The sequence below is a fragment of the Lissotriton vulgaris genome, chromosome 11, assembly GCF_964263255.1.
Source record: "Lissotriton vulgaris chromosome 11, aLisVul1.2, whole genome shotgun sequence".
In the NCBI taxonomy this organism is placed as follows: domain Eukaryota; kingdom Metazoa; phylum Chordata; class Amphibia; order Caudata; family Salamandridae; genus Lissotriton; species Lissotriton vulgaris.
In genome coordinates this window covers 589,591,258-589,610,808 of record NC_141699.1, presented here as the reverse complement: position 1 = coordinate 589,610,808, position 19,551 = coordinate 589,591,258, and the positions used below count along the sequence as shown (strand labels likewise).

General features: G+C 43.5%; 1 protein-coding gene across 1 annotated transcript in view; it reads right to left on the bottom strand.

The window, feature by feature from the left end:
- FHIP2B (FHF complex subunit HOOK interacting protein 2B) overlaps nt 1-13,455 on the bottom strand; it is a 174,973-nt gene extending 161,518 nt beyond the window's left edge. The window contains exon 1 of the mRNA XM_086943678.1: nt 13,287-13,455. Within this exon, the coding sequence (XP_086799804.1) occupies nt 13,287-13,331 (45 nt within the window). The 5' untranslated portion in view covers nt 13,332-13,455. The remainder of the gene's footprint in view (nt 1-13,286) is intronic.
- Nucleotides 13,456-19,551: the final 6,096 nt, after the last annotated feature.

Below are 19,551 nucleotides of genomic sequence, written 5' to 3'. Positions count from 1 at the left end.
ATGATGACTGAGTGGGGCAAAGAGGCTACGATTGTTTATGAGATCTTGATAGGAATGTACCATGGTTAGTATTGGTTGTGTATATGTCCCTTATCGTTAAATCTCAGCCCTTCAAGTGGCCATTGAGTATGGTATATCGCCCATTTTGGAAATGTTCTTATTTATGATCTGGAAGGGTACCCTAGGCTTCACCCAGATGAGAATCCCTCTTGCAAAGGCTGAATATTCAGTTAATATCATTTGGCCACACCAGCATTTATGTAAAGCTGTCCATTCTCGCTTATTCAGATGGATTTATTATAGCAGTGCTACATGTATCTCCTATGGATGTCAAAGAGCTTGCAATATAATTTTCATTCTTGCTGGCATTTTAATAAGCTTACCTAACTGATGCCAATGACACCCAATTTGGAACAAGCTATAAGGCGGGCCAGTGATTGTTTAGGACAGGAGTAAAAAGCTGTCAAAGCCAACTGATCTCGCCTATGAGACTATTAATGTTTCTAATGTTTTTTAGGTCTAGCCTGGGCAGCGCATGCACTGCTATGCAGCATGCTGAATTGGAGTATGGAATAGAATCCCTACCTACTCTCCGCCGATATTTGTCATTGGCTTGTGTGTGTCATTGTTCTTCGGAAATGCTGGCTTCTGATTCCTTAATATGCTTGTTAGTCCTTCCTTCAACCACCTTGTCTTCATTTGTGACGACTGACCATTTTATTTCGGTTTTTACACAGTATGTCTTTTTTTGTCTATAAGCACTATTTTCTTTAATGAGTTTCTCGTACTGGAGGCACGACATGCTTTCCTGCAACATTCAGCACGTCCTGCGAGCTTTCACTTTCGGAGTAACGGGGACAATGGCGGTCGCTTCTTTGAATAGGTCTCGCATTTACAAGAGTTTTAACTATTAGCATTGTAACTAATAATTCCTTTTATTTTGGTGTTAATTAGCAAAACAGATAAATAAAAGGCATTTTCACTTACCATGCCAACAGCTTAAACTCTTGCAAATGCGAGACCTATTGTATTGCAAATCCTTGTTTAACAATGTTGAAAAGTCACACCTGCTGTGCAGCTTGGCTAAATAAAACAACAACAAAAAAAACACACAATGATGCAGTCGGTGCTTGCAACTACAAAAGCCATGGGCCTAAACTTTCCGATCCGTGATGGATCGGTACAAAAACAAAAGTAGCTTGTGGTGAGCAAGATTTGGGGGGTGGGTAGTAAAACAACACAACAGGTGAGGGGAGAAAGAACACAGTGGGTGAATGGGGTGAACCAACAGGAGGGAGAGAACACAGGTGAAAGAGAGTAACGCGAATGCAGGTGGGGAGAGAAGCACATATGCAGCGAGTGAGGTGGGAGAAAAAACACACGAGGGAAAGCAGTTGGATAACACATGCATTCTCACAGAGCGCTTAAAGAAAATGAAGGAGAGAAGCGGTTCCCTAAAGGCAGGCAGACGAAGTGTAGGAGCCAGCTATTAAAAGAGACGGTAATATATTCCATGGAAGGGACAACAAAGTTTGACAAATAAGTCCTCAAATAAGAAGCATCCAAATGAGTGACAGGCGAACCAAACAATGGTAAGCAATTGTTCCAAGCCCCTATTACTCTTTTTGCTTGTTTTAGCACCACCACTCATTGAAATCTGAGCACAATATACATTTTCTTGTGCTTTGCACATGCACCTCTCCGTCAGCTTTCAAGCAGATCGCAAGTGTGTGATCAAAAGGGAACAAGCATTGGTAAAGCAATAGGCCTGGCATTTTACAGGGCGTTTGGTAATAGCTGGATGATTTTGTGTGCACTAGCCCAGGCTGTTCAGGAAAGAAACTTCCCTAATGAGTAACTTGGTTACAAAATTGAAGCTGAGAGTGAGGACCCCTTTCGCAACAGACTTTGCAGTCCAGCTGCCCCGTTAAGAAGAGTGTTGAAAAAATGAGTCAGAGCAATTTTGTACTACCTACAAAGCAGAATATTGCATAGTTTAGACCTTTGATGAAAGGGCCAGGATTTTAATTATTGTACATACTTTGTGAACAAAAAAAGTCTGTAAATCCAACAATGCTATCGTGACAGAAAATTGCAACAAGCAATTTTTAACAGTTCCAAGATGGCTGCTCATGTGTCCACAGTGCATTTGCGGTGGGCTAATTTAAATGTATTTTCTTATGCCTTAATAAAATTAATTCAAATGGGCCTGCAGCCAATGCGGGCATATGTGCAGCAGCCGTTTTTTTAAGGTATTTTCTATCAAAATACGCTGGCCTTAATTTGCGCCAGTTGGCTGCTGGTAGACATTAACTGCACATATTTCTGTGTACTGGGATACTTTACTAATTCGAGTTCTGTCCAAAACTGTTCTTGATCAAAAGTGCCAGGCATGGCTGCCAAACTTGCAAGGTCTGCAAGCCTAGTTGCACACATTTGCAGCAGACTGCCACGAGTTTTGTAGTAACAACACGATCATCCCATTGATGGTCCACCTCCTCCTGAGACAATACAGCCTGGATGTGAATTAAGGGTTGCCACACCAAGAGTAGCAGCTGCCACCCATAAACAATCTATTGTTAACCCAGCAGCAGTGCTTTTCAACCAAGGATACATTAGGTTGGGTGTGCGGCATTGCCAGAAAACAGTTCATGCCACAGTACACGAATGAGTTACTCATTTAAATGGCACAAAGATTTGTTGATGCTGGAACACACAACAAAAAGAGTAATAAGAGATTGTTACTTATCTTCGGGAACTAGAATTAGCAAAATAGAAATGTTTTCAATATTTTCTGAACTACATCAGATAACTTTGAGCTCGTACAGTATAATATAGCGTATTGCATAGCCGTGTCACCACCAGTTCCAGTGTGCTTCACCCTTATATCAGAAGATGATTATCATATCTCAGTCTTCCCTGTTTCTTTGTAGCAGAATTTGAATGAAAGGATGATCTATTCCATAGACTGTCTTGTGGCATTAACATAATGCGTAAACTTTAGTCTCTCTCCACAAGAAGCCAGAGCAAGAAATTTTCAGAATTCAAAGATGGAGTCCTACTTATGTCCTTTAAAAACTGGTCTAACTGCCGCATTTTGTATTCTTTGGAGTTTACTAATGCCTTTCCTGGAAGCCCCAAGTAACATGGGCTCGCATAATCCATTTGTGAATTAAAAGCAGCAGTGGCAACTAATGCTTTTGGATTTATTAGGAACAAACATTAGCCTCAGTTGGAGTAAGCATTGCAAACCACAGAATTTAGCTGGGGTTTACAGTTAAGCTCTTTATCCAAAATTAATCCCAGGCTTCTACTTTTCTTTGATGCCGCTGGAGAACAGTCCAAACTAGTGGGCCAGAGAAAGGAAGACCATATATTGCTTTTGCCAAAGCAACCTCTTCAGTTTAAAAGTCTGAGTCGATTCGGTCCATCCAAAGTTGCACAGCTAAAAGGCAGTTGGTGAATGGAGTTTTCAGGTCATCGCTTCACTTGAAGCATGAAGACGATGTCTGTGAATCATCAGCAAATGAGATGATTTTGAAGCCAAACTTTTTATTACTTGTGTCAAAAGTCTCATATATTATGTTCAACAGAACCAGCAAGAGTGCAGATCCCCCTGGGACCACGCAACTTGTAACCTGAACAGTTTATTCAAACTACAGTATTTTCACCACAAATGTTCTATACTCCAGAAATGACTTAAATCAAGTGAGTGCAGACCCTTTGATGCCCAAACCCTGAATCTGCTTGATCATACTGGCATGAGCGACAGTGTCAAAAGTATCTGAAAGGCTGTCTTTGCCAATATCTATTTCTATCATATTGCTATCCACTACCAAGGCTGTTTCTCTTCCCCAAGCCCGGTATGAATCCCATTTGGAACTCATCAAATAGTTGTTTCTCTTCCAAAAAAGAAGAGCTAGTGAGCTATATACTTCTCACCCAGCTTCGTAATCACCGGTAGGAGCAAGATTACATGATAAATACTGACCTCCATAAGATCTAAGATGGATTTCATTAACAGTTTTCACAAATAACGTTTTCAATCTATTTGGGAATATTCCCTCTGTAAATGAAAAGTTTAATAGGGTATAAATAGGCAACACCAACACTTCAGAGAGTTCTTTAAAAAATCTTTAAGAGATCAAGAATGGACCATTACTTTAATTCATACAGCTTTTCAACTTTTGACTCAGAAACCTGAGGGAGATTGCTAACTGAAGCTACATCCACATTATCTTCTCCCAGGGCCGGCCTTAGGCATGTGCAAGCTGTGCACCTGCACAGGGCCACCAAACCCCAGGGGCCACCACACCAATATATATCCTTAATATATTTATCCTCCGAGGATGGATATACATATTTGTGTGGCGGCCCCTGGCAGGGATTTGGCGGCCTCTGGCTCAGTTCCACTTCTAAACACCCTGACCCCCTCCCCCTCCCCCTCCCCCTCCCCCCTCTTTACTGGCCTCCGCGCTCTGCCCCACCCGGGCCCCCTACCTACGCTCCCTGCCCAGGGCCACCATGACCCTAGAGCCGCCCCTGCTTCTCCTAACACATTCACATCTTGTAAGTTCAATGAGTTCCCGCCTTCCTCAATATCTTCATATATATCATCCACTTTCTTTCTGAAAAATGATGAAATCCTCTCACAGAGTCAGGGGTAGCAATACTTAAACAGTCCAGATTAGGTAAATTCCTGACTACCTTGAAAACTTTATTTGGTCTTTCTTTTGTGAGAATGTGATTGCTGCAGATTTTAGAGTGTTCATGTGCGAAAGAATTGTGTAAGAGAGATAATGAGACAGAGAGCTCTAACAAGAGCCATCTTGGGTGTGAATGTTCTGGTGGTGCGAGAGTAGGTTGGGTGTATGTTTATTTAGTTTGCTGGTGTACTGTGTGCAACTGTAGTCAGCCTACTGAGGGCAAGAGTGTGTGGTGATCGGTGTGGCCGTTGAGGTTGACTATCGAGTGATAAAATGCTCATTTTGGGTGAAGTTGTTCAGGTATGGATACACTCATGCTAAGTGCAAGTGCTGGCTTTGGTCATGCTGGGTGCACGAATGTGCCAAGTATCGAGTGGGAGTGTACTATGTGTGGGTGAGGGGCTGAAGGGATATGCAGACACCATGCTTATCAACAATGGAGATGGGTTGTAGTGAAAGAGTGCTGCTGCTGACTAATCATTCACATCAGAGTAGTTTTTCGGGCAATGCGGTTTGTTCCGCAACCCCTTAAAGATTAGAAGAGCTATAGCAACACATTCAATTACTTCAATGGTTTAGACACGCTCGGGTCTCCGACGAGGGTGAAAGGTGGGTAGGGTCAATATTTAGGAACGGGGCATATACCAGTACAGTGAGGGCCTGAAGGTTATGAGCTTGGGTTTAAGCTCTCACAATAATGTAAAAGACAAAGTACAATAAGACAATTCATGCATTTAAGCCAGAGGTCTAAAAAGGTATATAACGACTTAAGACAACCTTGAAGATAATCGTGCTCAGTAAAATGCCATCTAAAAGTAATACTGCAGCACCCCCTTTTATGGAGCACCAACATGTTCCTGCAGATGCTAAAGCTCGCCCAGGGCTTCCAAAAACATCCAACCCACTCCTAGTCCCGGGACCACTGACTCAATCCAAGCTACCCAAGGCCTTTCAAAAGGGCAATGATATTCCTGGCAAGTTAAGTTGCCACAGGTCAGCATCAGGTGGGGTTATTAAAACCATATCCAACACATCACCTGCAAGCACCAGCGGCCACAGATCCATGGGTGCAAAACAACATAAGGATGCCTCAGAAGGGGGAAACAAAAATAAACCAAACAAAAGTGATAAACGGAAGAGCCCACATGGACACTGATCTAGAGCAAACCCGTTAAATCAAAGAATGGATGTGGATGGCTCAATGGTACCACAATCAGAAGATCACCAAGAGATAGATAACCGGACACTACTTGGGCTAACCTCTGCAGTAACCCCTGATATGCGACCAAAGTAACTCCAAGATGTATGCCGTACTATAGACCCCAAATGAGCAGATTGACCCCTCTGCTCATTTGTATGAGTTGTCTTATTATTCACATGACTGGCTTTGCAGCCACCTATTTGTACTGTTCGATTTATTGATTTATATGTCTGACTTTGCTCCCTCATGTACCCCTCTATGTAAAGCGCTCTGATATCTGCAAAGATCTTGTCCGCGCTATATAAAACTTTCAAAAAAAAATAAAAAAAAAATAAATAAATAGAAGTCACAGCTGAAGTCCATAATGCTCAAAATGATAAAACACCTCTACTATTGGCGAACCAACAGGAAAATACCTCCTCCGCTCAGTCAGACTTTCAACAGACATTCCGGTATGCCACCACTGAAAACCCCTTGGACCTCGCTGTCCTGATAAATCCGGATAACTGTACTCCAACAGAAAAAGCATTACTTATGCTTACAGAGAACTCAATGGCTGACCAGTCTTAAACAAGCATTGAAAATGCAATAGGGCTCGCCTTTGATTAGGTTCAAGCCATTTGCTTTGCTAATGGTATTGCACAGCAAAGCAAATGGCTTTAACTTAATAAAACTGTGGGTTAAAAAGGATGGGTCGGATTGTTACCCCGACCTATTGCCAGTGGGGAGGCTTAGTGCAAGCATTCCTCCAATCGCCTTTTGAGTGCTGAGTAACACATCCCTGCCTAGACGTTCTGGTCCCCTCCCACTGGTAGCAATGAATCCTGTCTGAGAAGTGCTCGGATCCTCCCACTGCTGAAAAGTGCTAGTAAAATTCAATGAAAGTAATGAATCTCTGCTGAGAAGTGCCTGAAGCCTCCCACTGATAGAAATGCATCTCTGATGAGAAGTGCATGTAGCCTCCCATTGGTAGCAATAATCCTGGCTGAGAAGTGCTGGTATCCTCCCACTTCTGAGAAGCGATTGAAAACTTCCTGTGATAGTAATGAATCTCTGATGAGAAGTGCTTGTAGCCTCCCACTGGTAGTAATGAATCCTGGCTGAGAAGTGCTGATATCCTCCCACTGCTGAGAAGTGCTTGTAAACTTCCAGTGACAGTAATGAATCTCTGCTGAAAAGTGCTGGTACGCTCCCACTGAATGTAACGAATGCCCGCTGAGAAGTGCATGTAACCTTCCGCTGATAGTAATGAATCCTGGGTGAGAAGAGCTTTTTCTCTTGCACTGACACCAGTCCTCTACACCCTTCCAAATCCGCAGGTAGACGCGCTTTTAGCATCTTTACATCTCCCACACTTTAAGTCTAGGAGGTATCTCTGCCCTTTTATAGTGCCGCCATCACAAGCCTGAGGACGCTGCAAACAGATTCTTGCTGAACTGTTGGCGCACAGTGACCCAAAGCCACTGCACGCCCCTTGCCCTTGGTTCATGCACTTCAATCATCTTTACATCTCACACGGTGCAAACCTGTGAGTTGGGGGTGCAATGATTAGAGCGCTTCCATTTCTCACCACCGGTCCGAGTGCGCTGCAGGCCGTCGTGCTCCTCGAAGACCAGTTGGAGCTGAGCATTCACGCACTACGCCGCACGCGCAGGTTTGGCGCTGTAAAGTGCGTGCCAGCTGCAACACACCGAACCCTACGCACCCAGAAACTACCGGCGATGGCGCTCGTTATCTGAGCCAGGGCGCCCTCACAGAAGTTTCCACCCGAGGGCGCTACCGAGAGTTACCCACTCTCACGTGCCCCATGGTACTAGTATGCTGCGTCACAGAGTGATTTTAAACCCCCAGCCCCTGTTACCTCTGCCACAGCGCTTAGAGAGCCTGGTTGCTGTGAAAATGCTTCCCAAATGCTGTATCTTCCTTCAAATTTAACTCAAACCCACTTCCGTCAGTGCTACACATTTGGAGTGCAGTTATTTGCAAATGGAGGGGGGGGGCTCTCCTGAGGCCACCACAGTCTCTCCCAAGTGAGCTCAGACTGACCTGAGGGGTCCTGCCATTTGTTACTGGAGGGTCATCTTGACGTTTCTTACGTCCCTCCCACGTCCGCAAACCCTTCTTAGAGCCCCCGGCACCGGCGCTTTACTTTTAAAATGTAATAAGTAAAGCGCGGGTGCCGCGATTATACTAAAATGAAAGAAATTGATGGTTTTTTCTATTTCTTTCTTTTTGGCATAATCGCGACACCCGTGCTTCACTTATAACATTTTAAAAGTAAAGTGCGGGTGCCGCGATTATACTAAAATGAAAGAAATAGATGTTTTTTATATTGCTTTCATTTTGGTATAATTGCCGCACCCACGCTTTACTTTTAAAATGTTATAAGTAAAGCACGGGTGCCGTGATTATACCAAAATGAAAGAAATAGAAAAAACATCTATTTCTTTCATTTTGGTATAATCGTGAAGACGTACACATTTCTCTTTTAGAGCCGTCCCACTTGGACGGGCTCGGCCAGACTTCCTCCTGGCGTAAAAGGTTTATTATCTTCTTTATGGGGCCATCTGTTTGGACCCATAAAGAAGATAAGAAAGCTTATATGCCAGCATTAAGTCGGGGCAGCCAGTCCAAGTGGGACGGCTCTAGAAGAGAAAACAGTACGTTACTGTAAGCTCTTTTCAATGGCTGGCCACCGTTTTGCATGAACGGTGACGCCAGCCAATAGAAAAGAAGGGCGGGCTTAAACCTCACTAGTGAAAGGTACTCTAGAAACATAAAATCTCGCCAGCGAGATTGCGCATGTGCGCAGCCTACGGTAGCCGAGACCTAAAAACTTTGAGGAGGTTTTACCTCCTTGGAAACACAAACTGCTGAAAGACATTCCTCTTGACAAATTCAGCTTTAAGAACGGATGTATGATTAAACAACGACTGTCTTAACAACGACTTCCTTAACCACGAAGGCGAAACAACGAGCAATCCCAAACCACTAATTATTTAACAACGATTTCCTTAACCACGAAAAATCTATAAATTGCTCATTACCATTTTCACCACTATGTTATTTAAAATACACACCATACGACATTTAAAAAATGTAATATTACATAAAAAAAATGTATAAACAATTTGTAGTGATTAATCCTTAAATTAACATATTTTCCAATAAAAACTTTTGGCCACAAGATGGTAGTGTTGAATCTCAATAATCATAACTGTTCATGCCAGTTCCACACAGGTTGCCGAGAAACCAACACGTTAAAGTTACATAAAGATAGTTGTGAATAAGGTTGGATGTTCTTTAGATCTTTAAACAGACAGCTTTTTCTTGTGGCTGCTCTTAAGAATTGTAGTATGCAAGAAATGATCTTTTTACCGCGAGGGATGTAAGAGTTATTGAATGCCTGCATAGGTTCGAAAGAGTTAATGGCACCGTTTGTTCTTTTTAATTTTATGGGGTTGTTTACTGACAGTGACTCACTTCCGACCTTTTATTCTTCTGCATTTCCACAGTTTCCGCTTTCCTTTTGCTGATTGGGTAAGAGGGGGCCATGAGCGTGTCTAGTCCTGGGGGTAGTGAGGTTGGGGCGGGGGGGGGCGGGGAGGAGTGCATGGGGGCGGTGGAGAGAGACTCCGCTTCTCACCTCTCCTGGTGCCGAGTAGACACTCGTGGTTTGGGTAAGTCGTTTTAGAAGTCGTGGTTTAGAAATTGTCGTTGTTTAGAATTCGTTGTTCAGGTAACTCGTTATAAAAACGTCGTTGTTTAGGATATTTCCCTTAAGAACACCAGCCACAACCGGATAATGGAGTTCATCAACAGAGCAATGAAGTTAGACTTCAATATAATAGATGACTAGAAGGTGCACAACAAAACACAACCTTACTCGAAGGAAGGCACCACAATAAACTTATTTGCAAACACAGCCCCACCGTAAAAAAAAAGTGTCACCTCGAAATCTACACACACAGAAATAACACTACATCTATCAAAGGCTTCATATGCTTGTAATGTCCCCAAATCCCAAGAGATTGACGAGAAATGTTCACAGATGTCAAGAGCTGACTTGGCTCCAACCCAAACTCTAATAATGGAGCACTGAGAAGAGATCTGGCAGTGAGCGGAGAAAGGAAAGAATAAAACCAACATAAAATCCCATCGCACATCGACCAGACCCAGAGAATAAGACTTCTCGCCTAGGGAAAACTCAACAATCTCAGACAACAATACAGTTAATACTGCACAACACCAACAGGTCTTAAACTCCCTCTCAACTACTAAGAGATTAATACAGGACTTACTCCATCAAGAAAGAGAGACTCTCGGAAAAGATAGAGGACATGATACAAGAAACCATCACAAATATTGCACCACCTCCGAAAATAACTGCAATGGAAACTACAGTAAAGGAGGATGAGATAACGATTCATTCAGGTGGAATTTTCAATAAGGAGGGTTTTCCAAGAACTCTAATCCTAACAGAAAAACACTAAAGATTAAATTAACCGTCAATGCCCAATTGTGAAAATGCATTCAATAAAGCTCTTTCCTTCCCAGATGAAAGAAAATAAACAAATGTGTGTGCTTAAATCTAGCAAAAATACCAAATAACCACAACCAAGAAATTAAACTTATACGCACAGAAGTGGCAGATCTTCAATTGATTGAGAAAACCTTTCTATAGGATAAACCTAACCAAATAAAACAGAAGGATAACTCAAGGAGAAACGGGACTCTGTCTGAAGAGGTTACCCCAAACATCATGGAATCACCAATATTAAAGCCCTGGAAACTAAAGGAGCAGTCAAATGACAATTCCGAAAGATATTACTCAAACAAACAACAGTATTCTCCAAGTCTACTACTTAAAAGACTGAACTGGGAACACCGACAGGTCATGTAAAAAGAACCTGTTTAAAACAGAATCGGAGACTGCTGCAACTCCCTAACTTCAAAAGATTTAGACCCTGACTCATCAAATAAATCACTCACCGATGCAAGAAATTTGATCATTCACACAGTGCCTAGGACCAGCAGTAAAGAGGGAAGATTTTCTTTAAAAAACAGTCTACAAAGGTCTAACGGACAAACTTGAATAAGGGACAGTAGAGATAAAAAGACCTTTACTACGTTAAGAGGCACACTTCTACCCCAGAAGACATGTATAATTCAATTTTAGTTGGCACAGGAACGCCTAACTTGATACAATACATTTATAAATCTGAACCCCTGATAAACCCCTTATCAGACAGGCAACTAATATTAGGACACACCAAGATCAACAACAACAGTGTTAAAAGATAATATTTCAAGCATCTCCTACCAAAACAACTCATACTGTAACGTTAACCTCAACCCTTGACAATTTCAATATTATCATAATTAAAGGACTGTAGAGACAATTTGACCAAGACAATGGACAACAGCAAAAATTTAAAACCTGATACTCCAAAAGGAACAAATGGGCTACTTCAAAACAAAAGATAGATCCTGCCACCCCATCACAAATAAAACCAAGCCAACAAAATCGTAATTTTTTTAAAAAACGGACTTATCAGAACCTCAAAAGAAAAGAATGATATTCTCTCTGATCAGAGAATAGAAACATCAATCCTGTTACGCAAGATGACTGGCATTCCACAGAAGATAGGGATAAATTACCTCATGAACTTTCTAAAAGAAGAAATGTTTGTTCTGCAGGAAACATGGGTGGCATTCCCCTTGGTTATCTAGGGATAACATAAATCACAACATATATGCCGTCCCAAAACTGGCCACTTGGAGCAGGGATGGGTTATGTACAGCCTGCAGACTAGACAAGTGACTCAAAATCAAAGTCTGGGAAAACATCCACAAAACATCTGGTTGTACAACTTTACTCTCCTAAGCAAGTCACTCTTACAAATAATAAGTGTCTGTCAAAAAAGTTTGAAAGCTTCGTCAACCTACTGATCTTAATTAAATCTGCAATAAACAAACCTGCCACAACCACACCCTTATTGGTCAACTGTAGAGATCTCAACTGCAAGATGGGGCCACACATTGAAAGAAATGAACAAACTACAAACTTCACTATACACGCCATGGTTCAGTACAACTTTGCAAAAATCTGACACACGTGGTCACCAACTCCAACAATTCTGTAGAAAGGAGGGATTTATTTCAGGACACAACTTGATAGAGAATAGATTTGTTGAAATCCCAACCTACAATGCTTAAAGGACACAGACTGTAATAGACTACATTTTTCTCAAACGGGAGTACTCACACGGCTTTAAAAACCGGAGGATCCTTCAAAGGCAGGAAAGTGGCCATGATGCCCTACTACTGGACATCTTCAGAAATATATCAAGTGAGTCTAAATCTGTACAAGATCTTGAGAGCTTCTGGAATCTAGGTGGCCTATTTAGGGTGAGATGTGACCATACCATTGAGGAATGGATTGAAACAGGGTTATCAAACAAAAAAAACAAGAACCTAGTCAAAGCCATATTGGAAAACCTCAGACACCTAACAAAACATTGGCAGGCTAATTCAGAAAACCTAGTAACATCACTTCTACAGCCATGGGACCCAAAGGGAGCCTAGCGTGGTTTGACAAAAAATTCGAAAATTGCAGAGGTGTTCTACAGCCCATGGGAAAATTAGGAATGCAAGGACCTGCTAGAAAACCCTGACCAAGAGGAAAAGGGAAGCAATCTCTCAAGTTTCCCAGGTCCATGCATGAATAGCTCAACCAGACCTGGTTCTGGTCTGCACTCTGGGACTGATAAAGCCCTGATATTATATGGAATAAACAGAACTATATATAAGCTCCAGAATGCAAAAAAAAACCTCGTCTCAACTGATCTATGCATAGTCTTGGGTACTTGAGAACTTTCGCGTCGGGGTCAAAACAGTACTTGCCCTGTGGCACCGATACACAGACAAAACTCTCTGCTTTGTAGTCTACAAACGATGGACCTCCTAAAATGTTAAATACGAAGAGAAAAAAATCCCACCACTCAGGTTCTGATAAAAAAAACCTCAAGACTCGAAGGTGCAAATGTATTTTTGCACTGTCGAGTGAGACTTGGAAAGTATGTTTACTTTCTCGTATAAGACATGGCAGCTTTGTACACCAGGAAAGATCGGGCCAATATTCTCGACTTGTGCGAGTCATTTATTTTCTCTGGAGCTACAAGGCATGGCGCAGTTCTGGTACGGATTTGCTTGTCCCATAGAGTGCAGAGGCCCAATCCCCGGCCTGCAGTGGTTTATCTCCCCTATAACTATGTGCTTGAGCTGGAGCCGGCTACGGCCTCCCCCTGCCGGCTTCCCCTCCACTCTTGGGCCTCCCGCGCCTCTGCCTAGCCTGGCTCTCCCTCCCGGGCACTCACCGTCTCCACTGCCTGCTGCAGCAGGGCACTCAGGCGGCTGAACATGGCTCTATGCGCCCCCGAGGCCTCCCCGGTGCAGGCAGGACGCTCACCCGGAGCGGCTCCCTCTCCCTACCCTGCCTCGGCTTCTTCCTCTTCCCGTGCGACTTCGGCCCGCCCTCCCCAGCCCGCCCCCTGGGAGATCCGGGGTGAGAGACGGCCAAGGACGGGAGACTGCTGTGCACCGGAGGAGCGGCGGAGCTCCCGCACTCATACACAGCCTGTGAGTTTGAGCGCTACGGCAAAGAGCAGAGCGAAGTGACAGCAGTAACCGGATATGAAAGGCATGTAATTGTGAGAGAGCGACACACGGGGAAAGAAAGGACCGTAATTACGGAAACCAAAGACGTGGCTTCCTTTCAGAGACCGAGTGCAGGGCAAGCCAGTACCTGCCCGAGAAGGGGCGAGGCATGTGACGTTTTTATTTATTTATTTCTTTATGTTATGCGTTTTTATACAGCGCGGACTTAACTCGGAGATGGTGTCAGAGCGCTTCACAATAGGAACGTTAATGATACATGAGGAGAAAATTACAAGTGAACAAATTACAAAACCAAACGTTAACATGAGGTAAAAGTGGCAATTGTGAGCAAACAAAATACAATTATTTTATTATGTTAGAATTATTATTATAGAATTGACACTGAGAATTCAAGGAATGTCTAGCAAAACGTTGTAGGAATTTTATTTCCCAATTAACTTGCTTGAATTGGATACATTAATAATACTTTTCCATTAATAATTAATTTATATTTTTTATATTTTTTTCACTCGTGTATAGTGCAAACGCACTTAGTGCAAATGCACTGGATTTGCTTTCCAGGGTGCTAACCTTTCCTTTTCATTTAGCAGGAGCAGCTTTGCATGCAGAGACTGAAAAATGTTCTAGTTAACGCATCTAGAATTTTCAATTCTATTAAGGAATCAGAAGCGAGGATTATGCTTTATTCTTTCATCGCTACTTATTAATAAAATTTCACAGCAGCCAATAAAAAACAAACTAGCATTTGCAATGCAATAGGTCTTGCATTAATTAAGTTGGAGCTATTGGCATTGCTAAATATTGCAACACCAATTGCAGCAAATGTCTATAAATTGTTGGCCAAAAAAAGTGTATTTATTTTTGTATCAATGGTGGCATGCTGCGCTTTAGATAAATATGTTTAAAACATTTTGCAAGATACGTCTTGGACACAAGGACTCAGATGTTTTCGTCGATTCATCGACAACATCTTCATTATATGGAATGACACCGAAGATAAACTAAGAAATAACATCAAAACATTGAACCTGGTTGATCCTAGGATACAATTCACGTTCCAGATGGATAAACACAAAATATCATTTTTAGATGTTCAACTAGAATTAAGAGACAATATTCTGCACACAAGTGTATTCAGAAAAGAAACAGACAAAAACAATGCACTACTCTACAATAGTTTTCACCCACCTACACTGGTGAAGAATTTACCATTTTCTCAATTTTTACGAATATGCAGGATTTCTTCGGATAATACAACTTGTCAATACACCTGTATAGAACAAAAAAACAACTACCTCAATAGAGGTTACCCAGAAGATTTGGTTGATAAGCAAATGCAAAAGGCATTGGAAATTCCTAGATCTAAACTTCTAGAGAAAAAAATGAAATGCACTACTGAAAGAATTGTGTTTGTTTCAAAATGTTCTACTTCCTCTTGGGAGATCAAGAGAAGTATATTAAAACACTGGGATATACTCAAGACAGAAGAAGATTTTCACAAATTATTTGACAACCAACCCCTGTTTGCCTATACCAGGTCTAACAACTTGAAAGAACTCTTGACAAAAAAACATACGAAAAAAACCAAAAAACAGGGATTTCTAAATGCTGGAACTGCATCCACTGTAATAACGCGATTTTGGGCAATATTCTTTTACACCCTCAAACAGGAGAGAAAATCACTTTGCAGAACCAAAGCACATGTGATTCAGAGAATATCATATACACTATCAAATGTCCTTGTGGACTATTATATGTCGGAAAAACTGAACGCAGGGGGAACGCCTAAAACTTACCTGCAACGCCACGCTGCACAGCAGACAGAGAAGCCGCCACCGCCAAGAGTCAGCCTGCCACCGAGAACCGCGCCGCCGCTCCGGGAACTTCAATACCCGGCAGGCCTCGCGGCGGCGCGCTGCGTGACGCGCTGTGAGAGCGCGAAGGAGCGATAAAGCAGGGACAAGACCCGCGTCGCGGGACGCCCGGGGCAAAGCCCGGGCAAAGGGCGGGCCCTCTACGGCCCTCATCGGCACGAATAGGCCAGGCTAGGCCACCTCCCTAAAATACTTCATTGTGCACCAGGGATTTACTTTTCATTACAGCCTATTGTGAGTGGTGGTGTTTTTGACGCTGGTTGACCATCTCCTGAGCCCTAGTTATCCAGACGGGGGTAGGTAAGCAGGCTGTACAGCTATTATCGAATCGCCCAGGAGCCCGGGAAAAGGAGGGGGCCTACGTGGAAAAGTCAATAGCAGTCAAACACACCGACGAATCTGGAAAGGAGTCAGCTGGACATCTGCACAAGTTATTGAAGTAAGACTTTTGTTTTAACCTTGAGAATTTTACTTTGTTATCTCATCGAGCTGTGGATGTAAGACTTTCACACACCTTTTGTATAATTATGCGTAAAAGAAATCATCACATGGCATCCGAAACACCAAAGAACACCATTGAAAACTATCTTGTCCAAGTGGTCAGTAAAATAAACAGCGAACGCAGACAATCGTTAGGTCTGTCTCAATCACCTATTCTCCCTCCCATGAGCCCACCCACCTCCTTGCAAACTAATGAGTCTTTGTTATTAGACTCTAACAACGATCCCCATGCAACAGTTTCCCCAGTAACTGTCAATATTAATGCCAGCACAGTGAATGTGGGGGACATTGAGCAACATGTGGATAATGACTCAGATGCACAGGTTGTCATTGAGGTTGAAGGAAATGATGACAAAGAAGACGTGGAGGACGAACCTCCGGCGAAACAGACCTCAAGGGCAGTCAGAGCCTGTCGCAGATTGCAAAGTAAACGTGGGGGGGCACGTTCAGGAAAAAATAAGGTCACATCACCGCTAAAATCAAAAAGTACCTGCCAGAACAATGAGGAAAACAATCCGAAGGACACATTGGACGAGGACTTAATGTCTAGAATAGCGGAGCTGTTAGAAATAAAAATTCAGACAATCATTAAGCCACTTATCAGCAAGATTGATAAACTTTCTGCAGAGATAAAGAAACGTGGAAGCACACAAAATGTCTTAGCAGATGCAATAGGCAATGCTTTAAGTAATGTCAATAAAGGCCGTGATTCCCCAAAGGAAGATAATGAATCCAGGGTAACATCAGATGCTACCCCACTAGGAGTAATTCCTTCAGAATGCCCACAAACTGGCCATATTACCAACGACATGCCACCAGAAGCCCCAACTGTCCAATTAATTGATCCACCATATGTTACAGTGCCCTCTAGTTTTGAAGAAAATCCAATACAATTTATAGTTGAAGCAGCACCGCTGGTGCTAGTGCTAGCCAATACACCAACCCTATCACCGGACCAAACTGAGTCAGCCTCGTCACTAAAAAGCAAGGCATTATACTGGCTGTCAAATAACATGCGGTTAGCACAGGGGGGTGAACAGCGGCTGGCTGACGAAATTAAAACGGCAAGGAGGGTTGGATGGATAGGAAATAGGCAAAAAAAATTGAAGGGCGACTGTGTGATATTACATTTTTTAACCCCAGCTGCTCTTCCCGATATTCTATCAAATATCCTTCCACCACAAAAAAGAAGTAGTTCTATAATCCCCCTTACATTAGAATTTTTCTATAATGAGTCACAAAAGGCCAAGAATCAAAAGCCCCGGAAGACAGCTTGGTCAGCGAGAGATAATGGTTGGGGTGGGGGACTATCAGCATTTGACACAAACTATGCTCCCAGAAACAGGGCAGGTCCATGGCTAGTAAAGCAACACAATACTCCTCGTCACACTACCTCGGGGCAAAACTGGAACCAAATGGGCAGACGAGGGCTTGGTATATTAGCTAACAATTGTGGGCCCTTAGGAAATGTTAATTACATTGGAGGATGGCCAGGCATGCAGCAGAATGTATTGTATCCTAATACCCCAGCACCCACAGGCAATGTTGACTATAATGGAGGATGGCTGGGTTCTCACCAGAATCCACCCTTTCCTATTACCCCTGCACCTAGATGGAATGCTCCTGTAAATGGTTGGGGCATTGGGGCCCCATCCTACAACTGGGGAGTCAGCACCTCAAATAGGTTTGAAGCTTTAGCTGGCTTAGCTGATTGCGACTGACTTGATGGAGGGGCCTCGACAACGTCATGCAGTACAAATCACATATATCCTAGTTTGCATTTTGAAGTCGAACCAAAGCAGATTGCACCTGTTAAAATTTCGCAACAGCTACTGCATTTTGCTGACATAATGGCACAACAACCGCATTTAGATACAACTGGGGTAACTGCACCATGCCAGGTAGTAGAGAAACTAGGTGTTTTAGGAAGTACAAAAATTATCTGCTGGAACATTGCGGGTCTGAAGAAAAATCTCTCAGATCCGTCCTGGCATGATTATCTGGCTAGTGGGGATTTAATTATGTTCCAGGAGACCTGGGGGCTTGAAAACTACTTTAAGGTTGACTATAGATCTTTTTTCCTACCCGCAGTAAATACAAATGGGGGGAGACCCTCTGGCGGACAAACAATTTGGGTGAAAATCACAGGAGGCTTGTCCTTTAAGCAAATTGACACAAATAATCCCGACCTCTTATTACTTGAGCTAAAAAATACTAAGGGTTGTAGCATTTACGTGATCAATATCTATAGCAGACCACATCGATCATGTAAAGAATCAACAGTTGTAACCCACCTGAGTAATATTGTGGCGGGGTTTGATCAAAATGCACAAATGATTATAGGTGGTGATTTTAATAGAGGTTTTGAACCCATAATAGGTCTAGAAGACATCTATAAGGACGAGGACAGTGCTAACAATATTATTATTATTATTATTATTGGAAATTTATTAAGCGCCTGGTTACGCCACTGGCGTGTCCCCGCGCTATGACAAGTGGAGTGACTGTCCCCCCTCCTCCCAACCAAGCTACCTACTGAAACAGATAAGTTTTAAGTTTTTTTCTAAACTGGATTTCGGAAGGTTCAAGCCGAAGTTCCAGTGGCAGATTATTCCAGCATTTGGGGGCAAGGTATCTGAAGGATCTGCCTCCCATGCGAGCTTTAGAAATTCTAGGTACTTTTAACAGCCCGGTCTGAGAGGACCGAAGGCTGCGTGCAGGCTCATAGTAGGCTATTAGGCTCTGAAGCGGGAGAGGTGCCTTGCCATTCAAAATACGGTGGCAGGTGGCAAGGGCCTTAAACTGCACTCTCCTCTCAATAGGGAGCCAATGGAGCGCTTGCAGGGCTGGCTTGGCAGATGCCCTCCTAGGGAGTCTTAGGACCAGCCGCGCTGCCGCGTTTTGGAGAACCTGCAGACGGCCGATGACCCTGCCTGTGGCTCCCAGATAGAGTAGGTTCCCGTAATCAAGTCGGGAGGTGACCAAGGCATGCACCAGCGTCTGACGCGCTGAAATAGGAAGCAGGTCTAAAACTTTCCTAAGGGCTCTCAGAACACTGAAGCATACCCCCGCCACCCGACCGACATGTGGGCCAAAGGTGAGGTCCCTGTCGAGCCACACGCCCAAGTTCCTGGCCTCACGGCAGGGAGCGGGAGCTTCCCCCAAACAAGGTGGCCACCACGCCGACGACCACGCCGACGGTACACCCCCCAACACGAGCACCTCGGTCTTGCTCCCGTTCAACTTTAAACAGTTGGCAGACATCCAGGCAGCAAGATCATTCATGCAGTTCCTGAAAATGTCTGCCGCAAGACCGGGCGCGCGCGAAAGGGAGATGACCAACTGCGTGTCATCGGCGTAGGACACCAGGCGGAGGCCATGACCCTCCACAATGGCCGCTAGGGGGGAGACATAGATGTTAAATAGAGTTGGGCTCAGGGACGAACCCTGAGGAACGCCCTGGCCCAGCTCAATCTCCCTAGAGTAGGACTCACCCAGTCTGACCTGGAAGCACCTCTCAGAGAGGAAGGACTTAATCCATCCAAGCGCAGCTCCTGTCACCCCACCTCCATTCAGACACTGTAGCAAG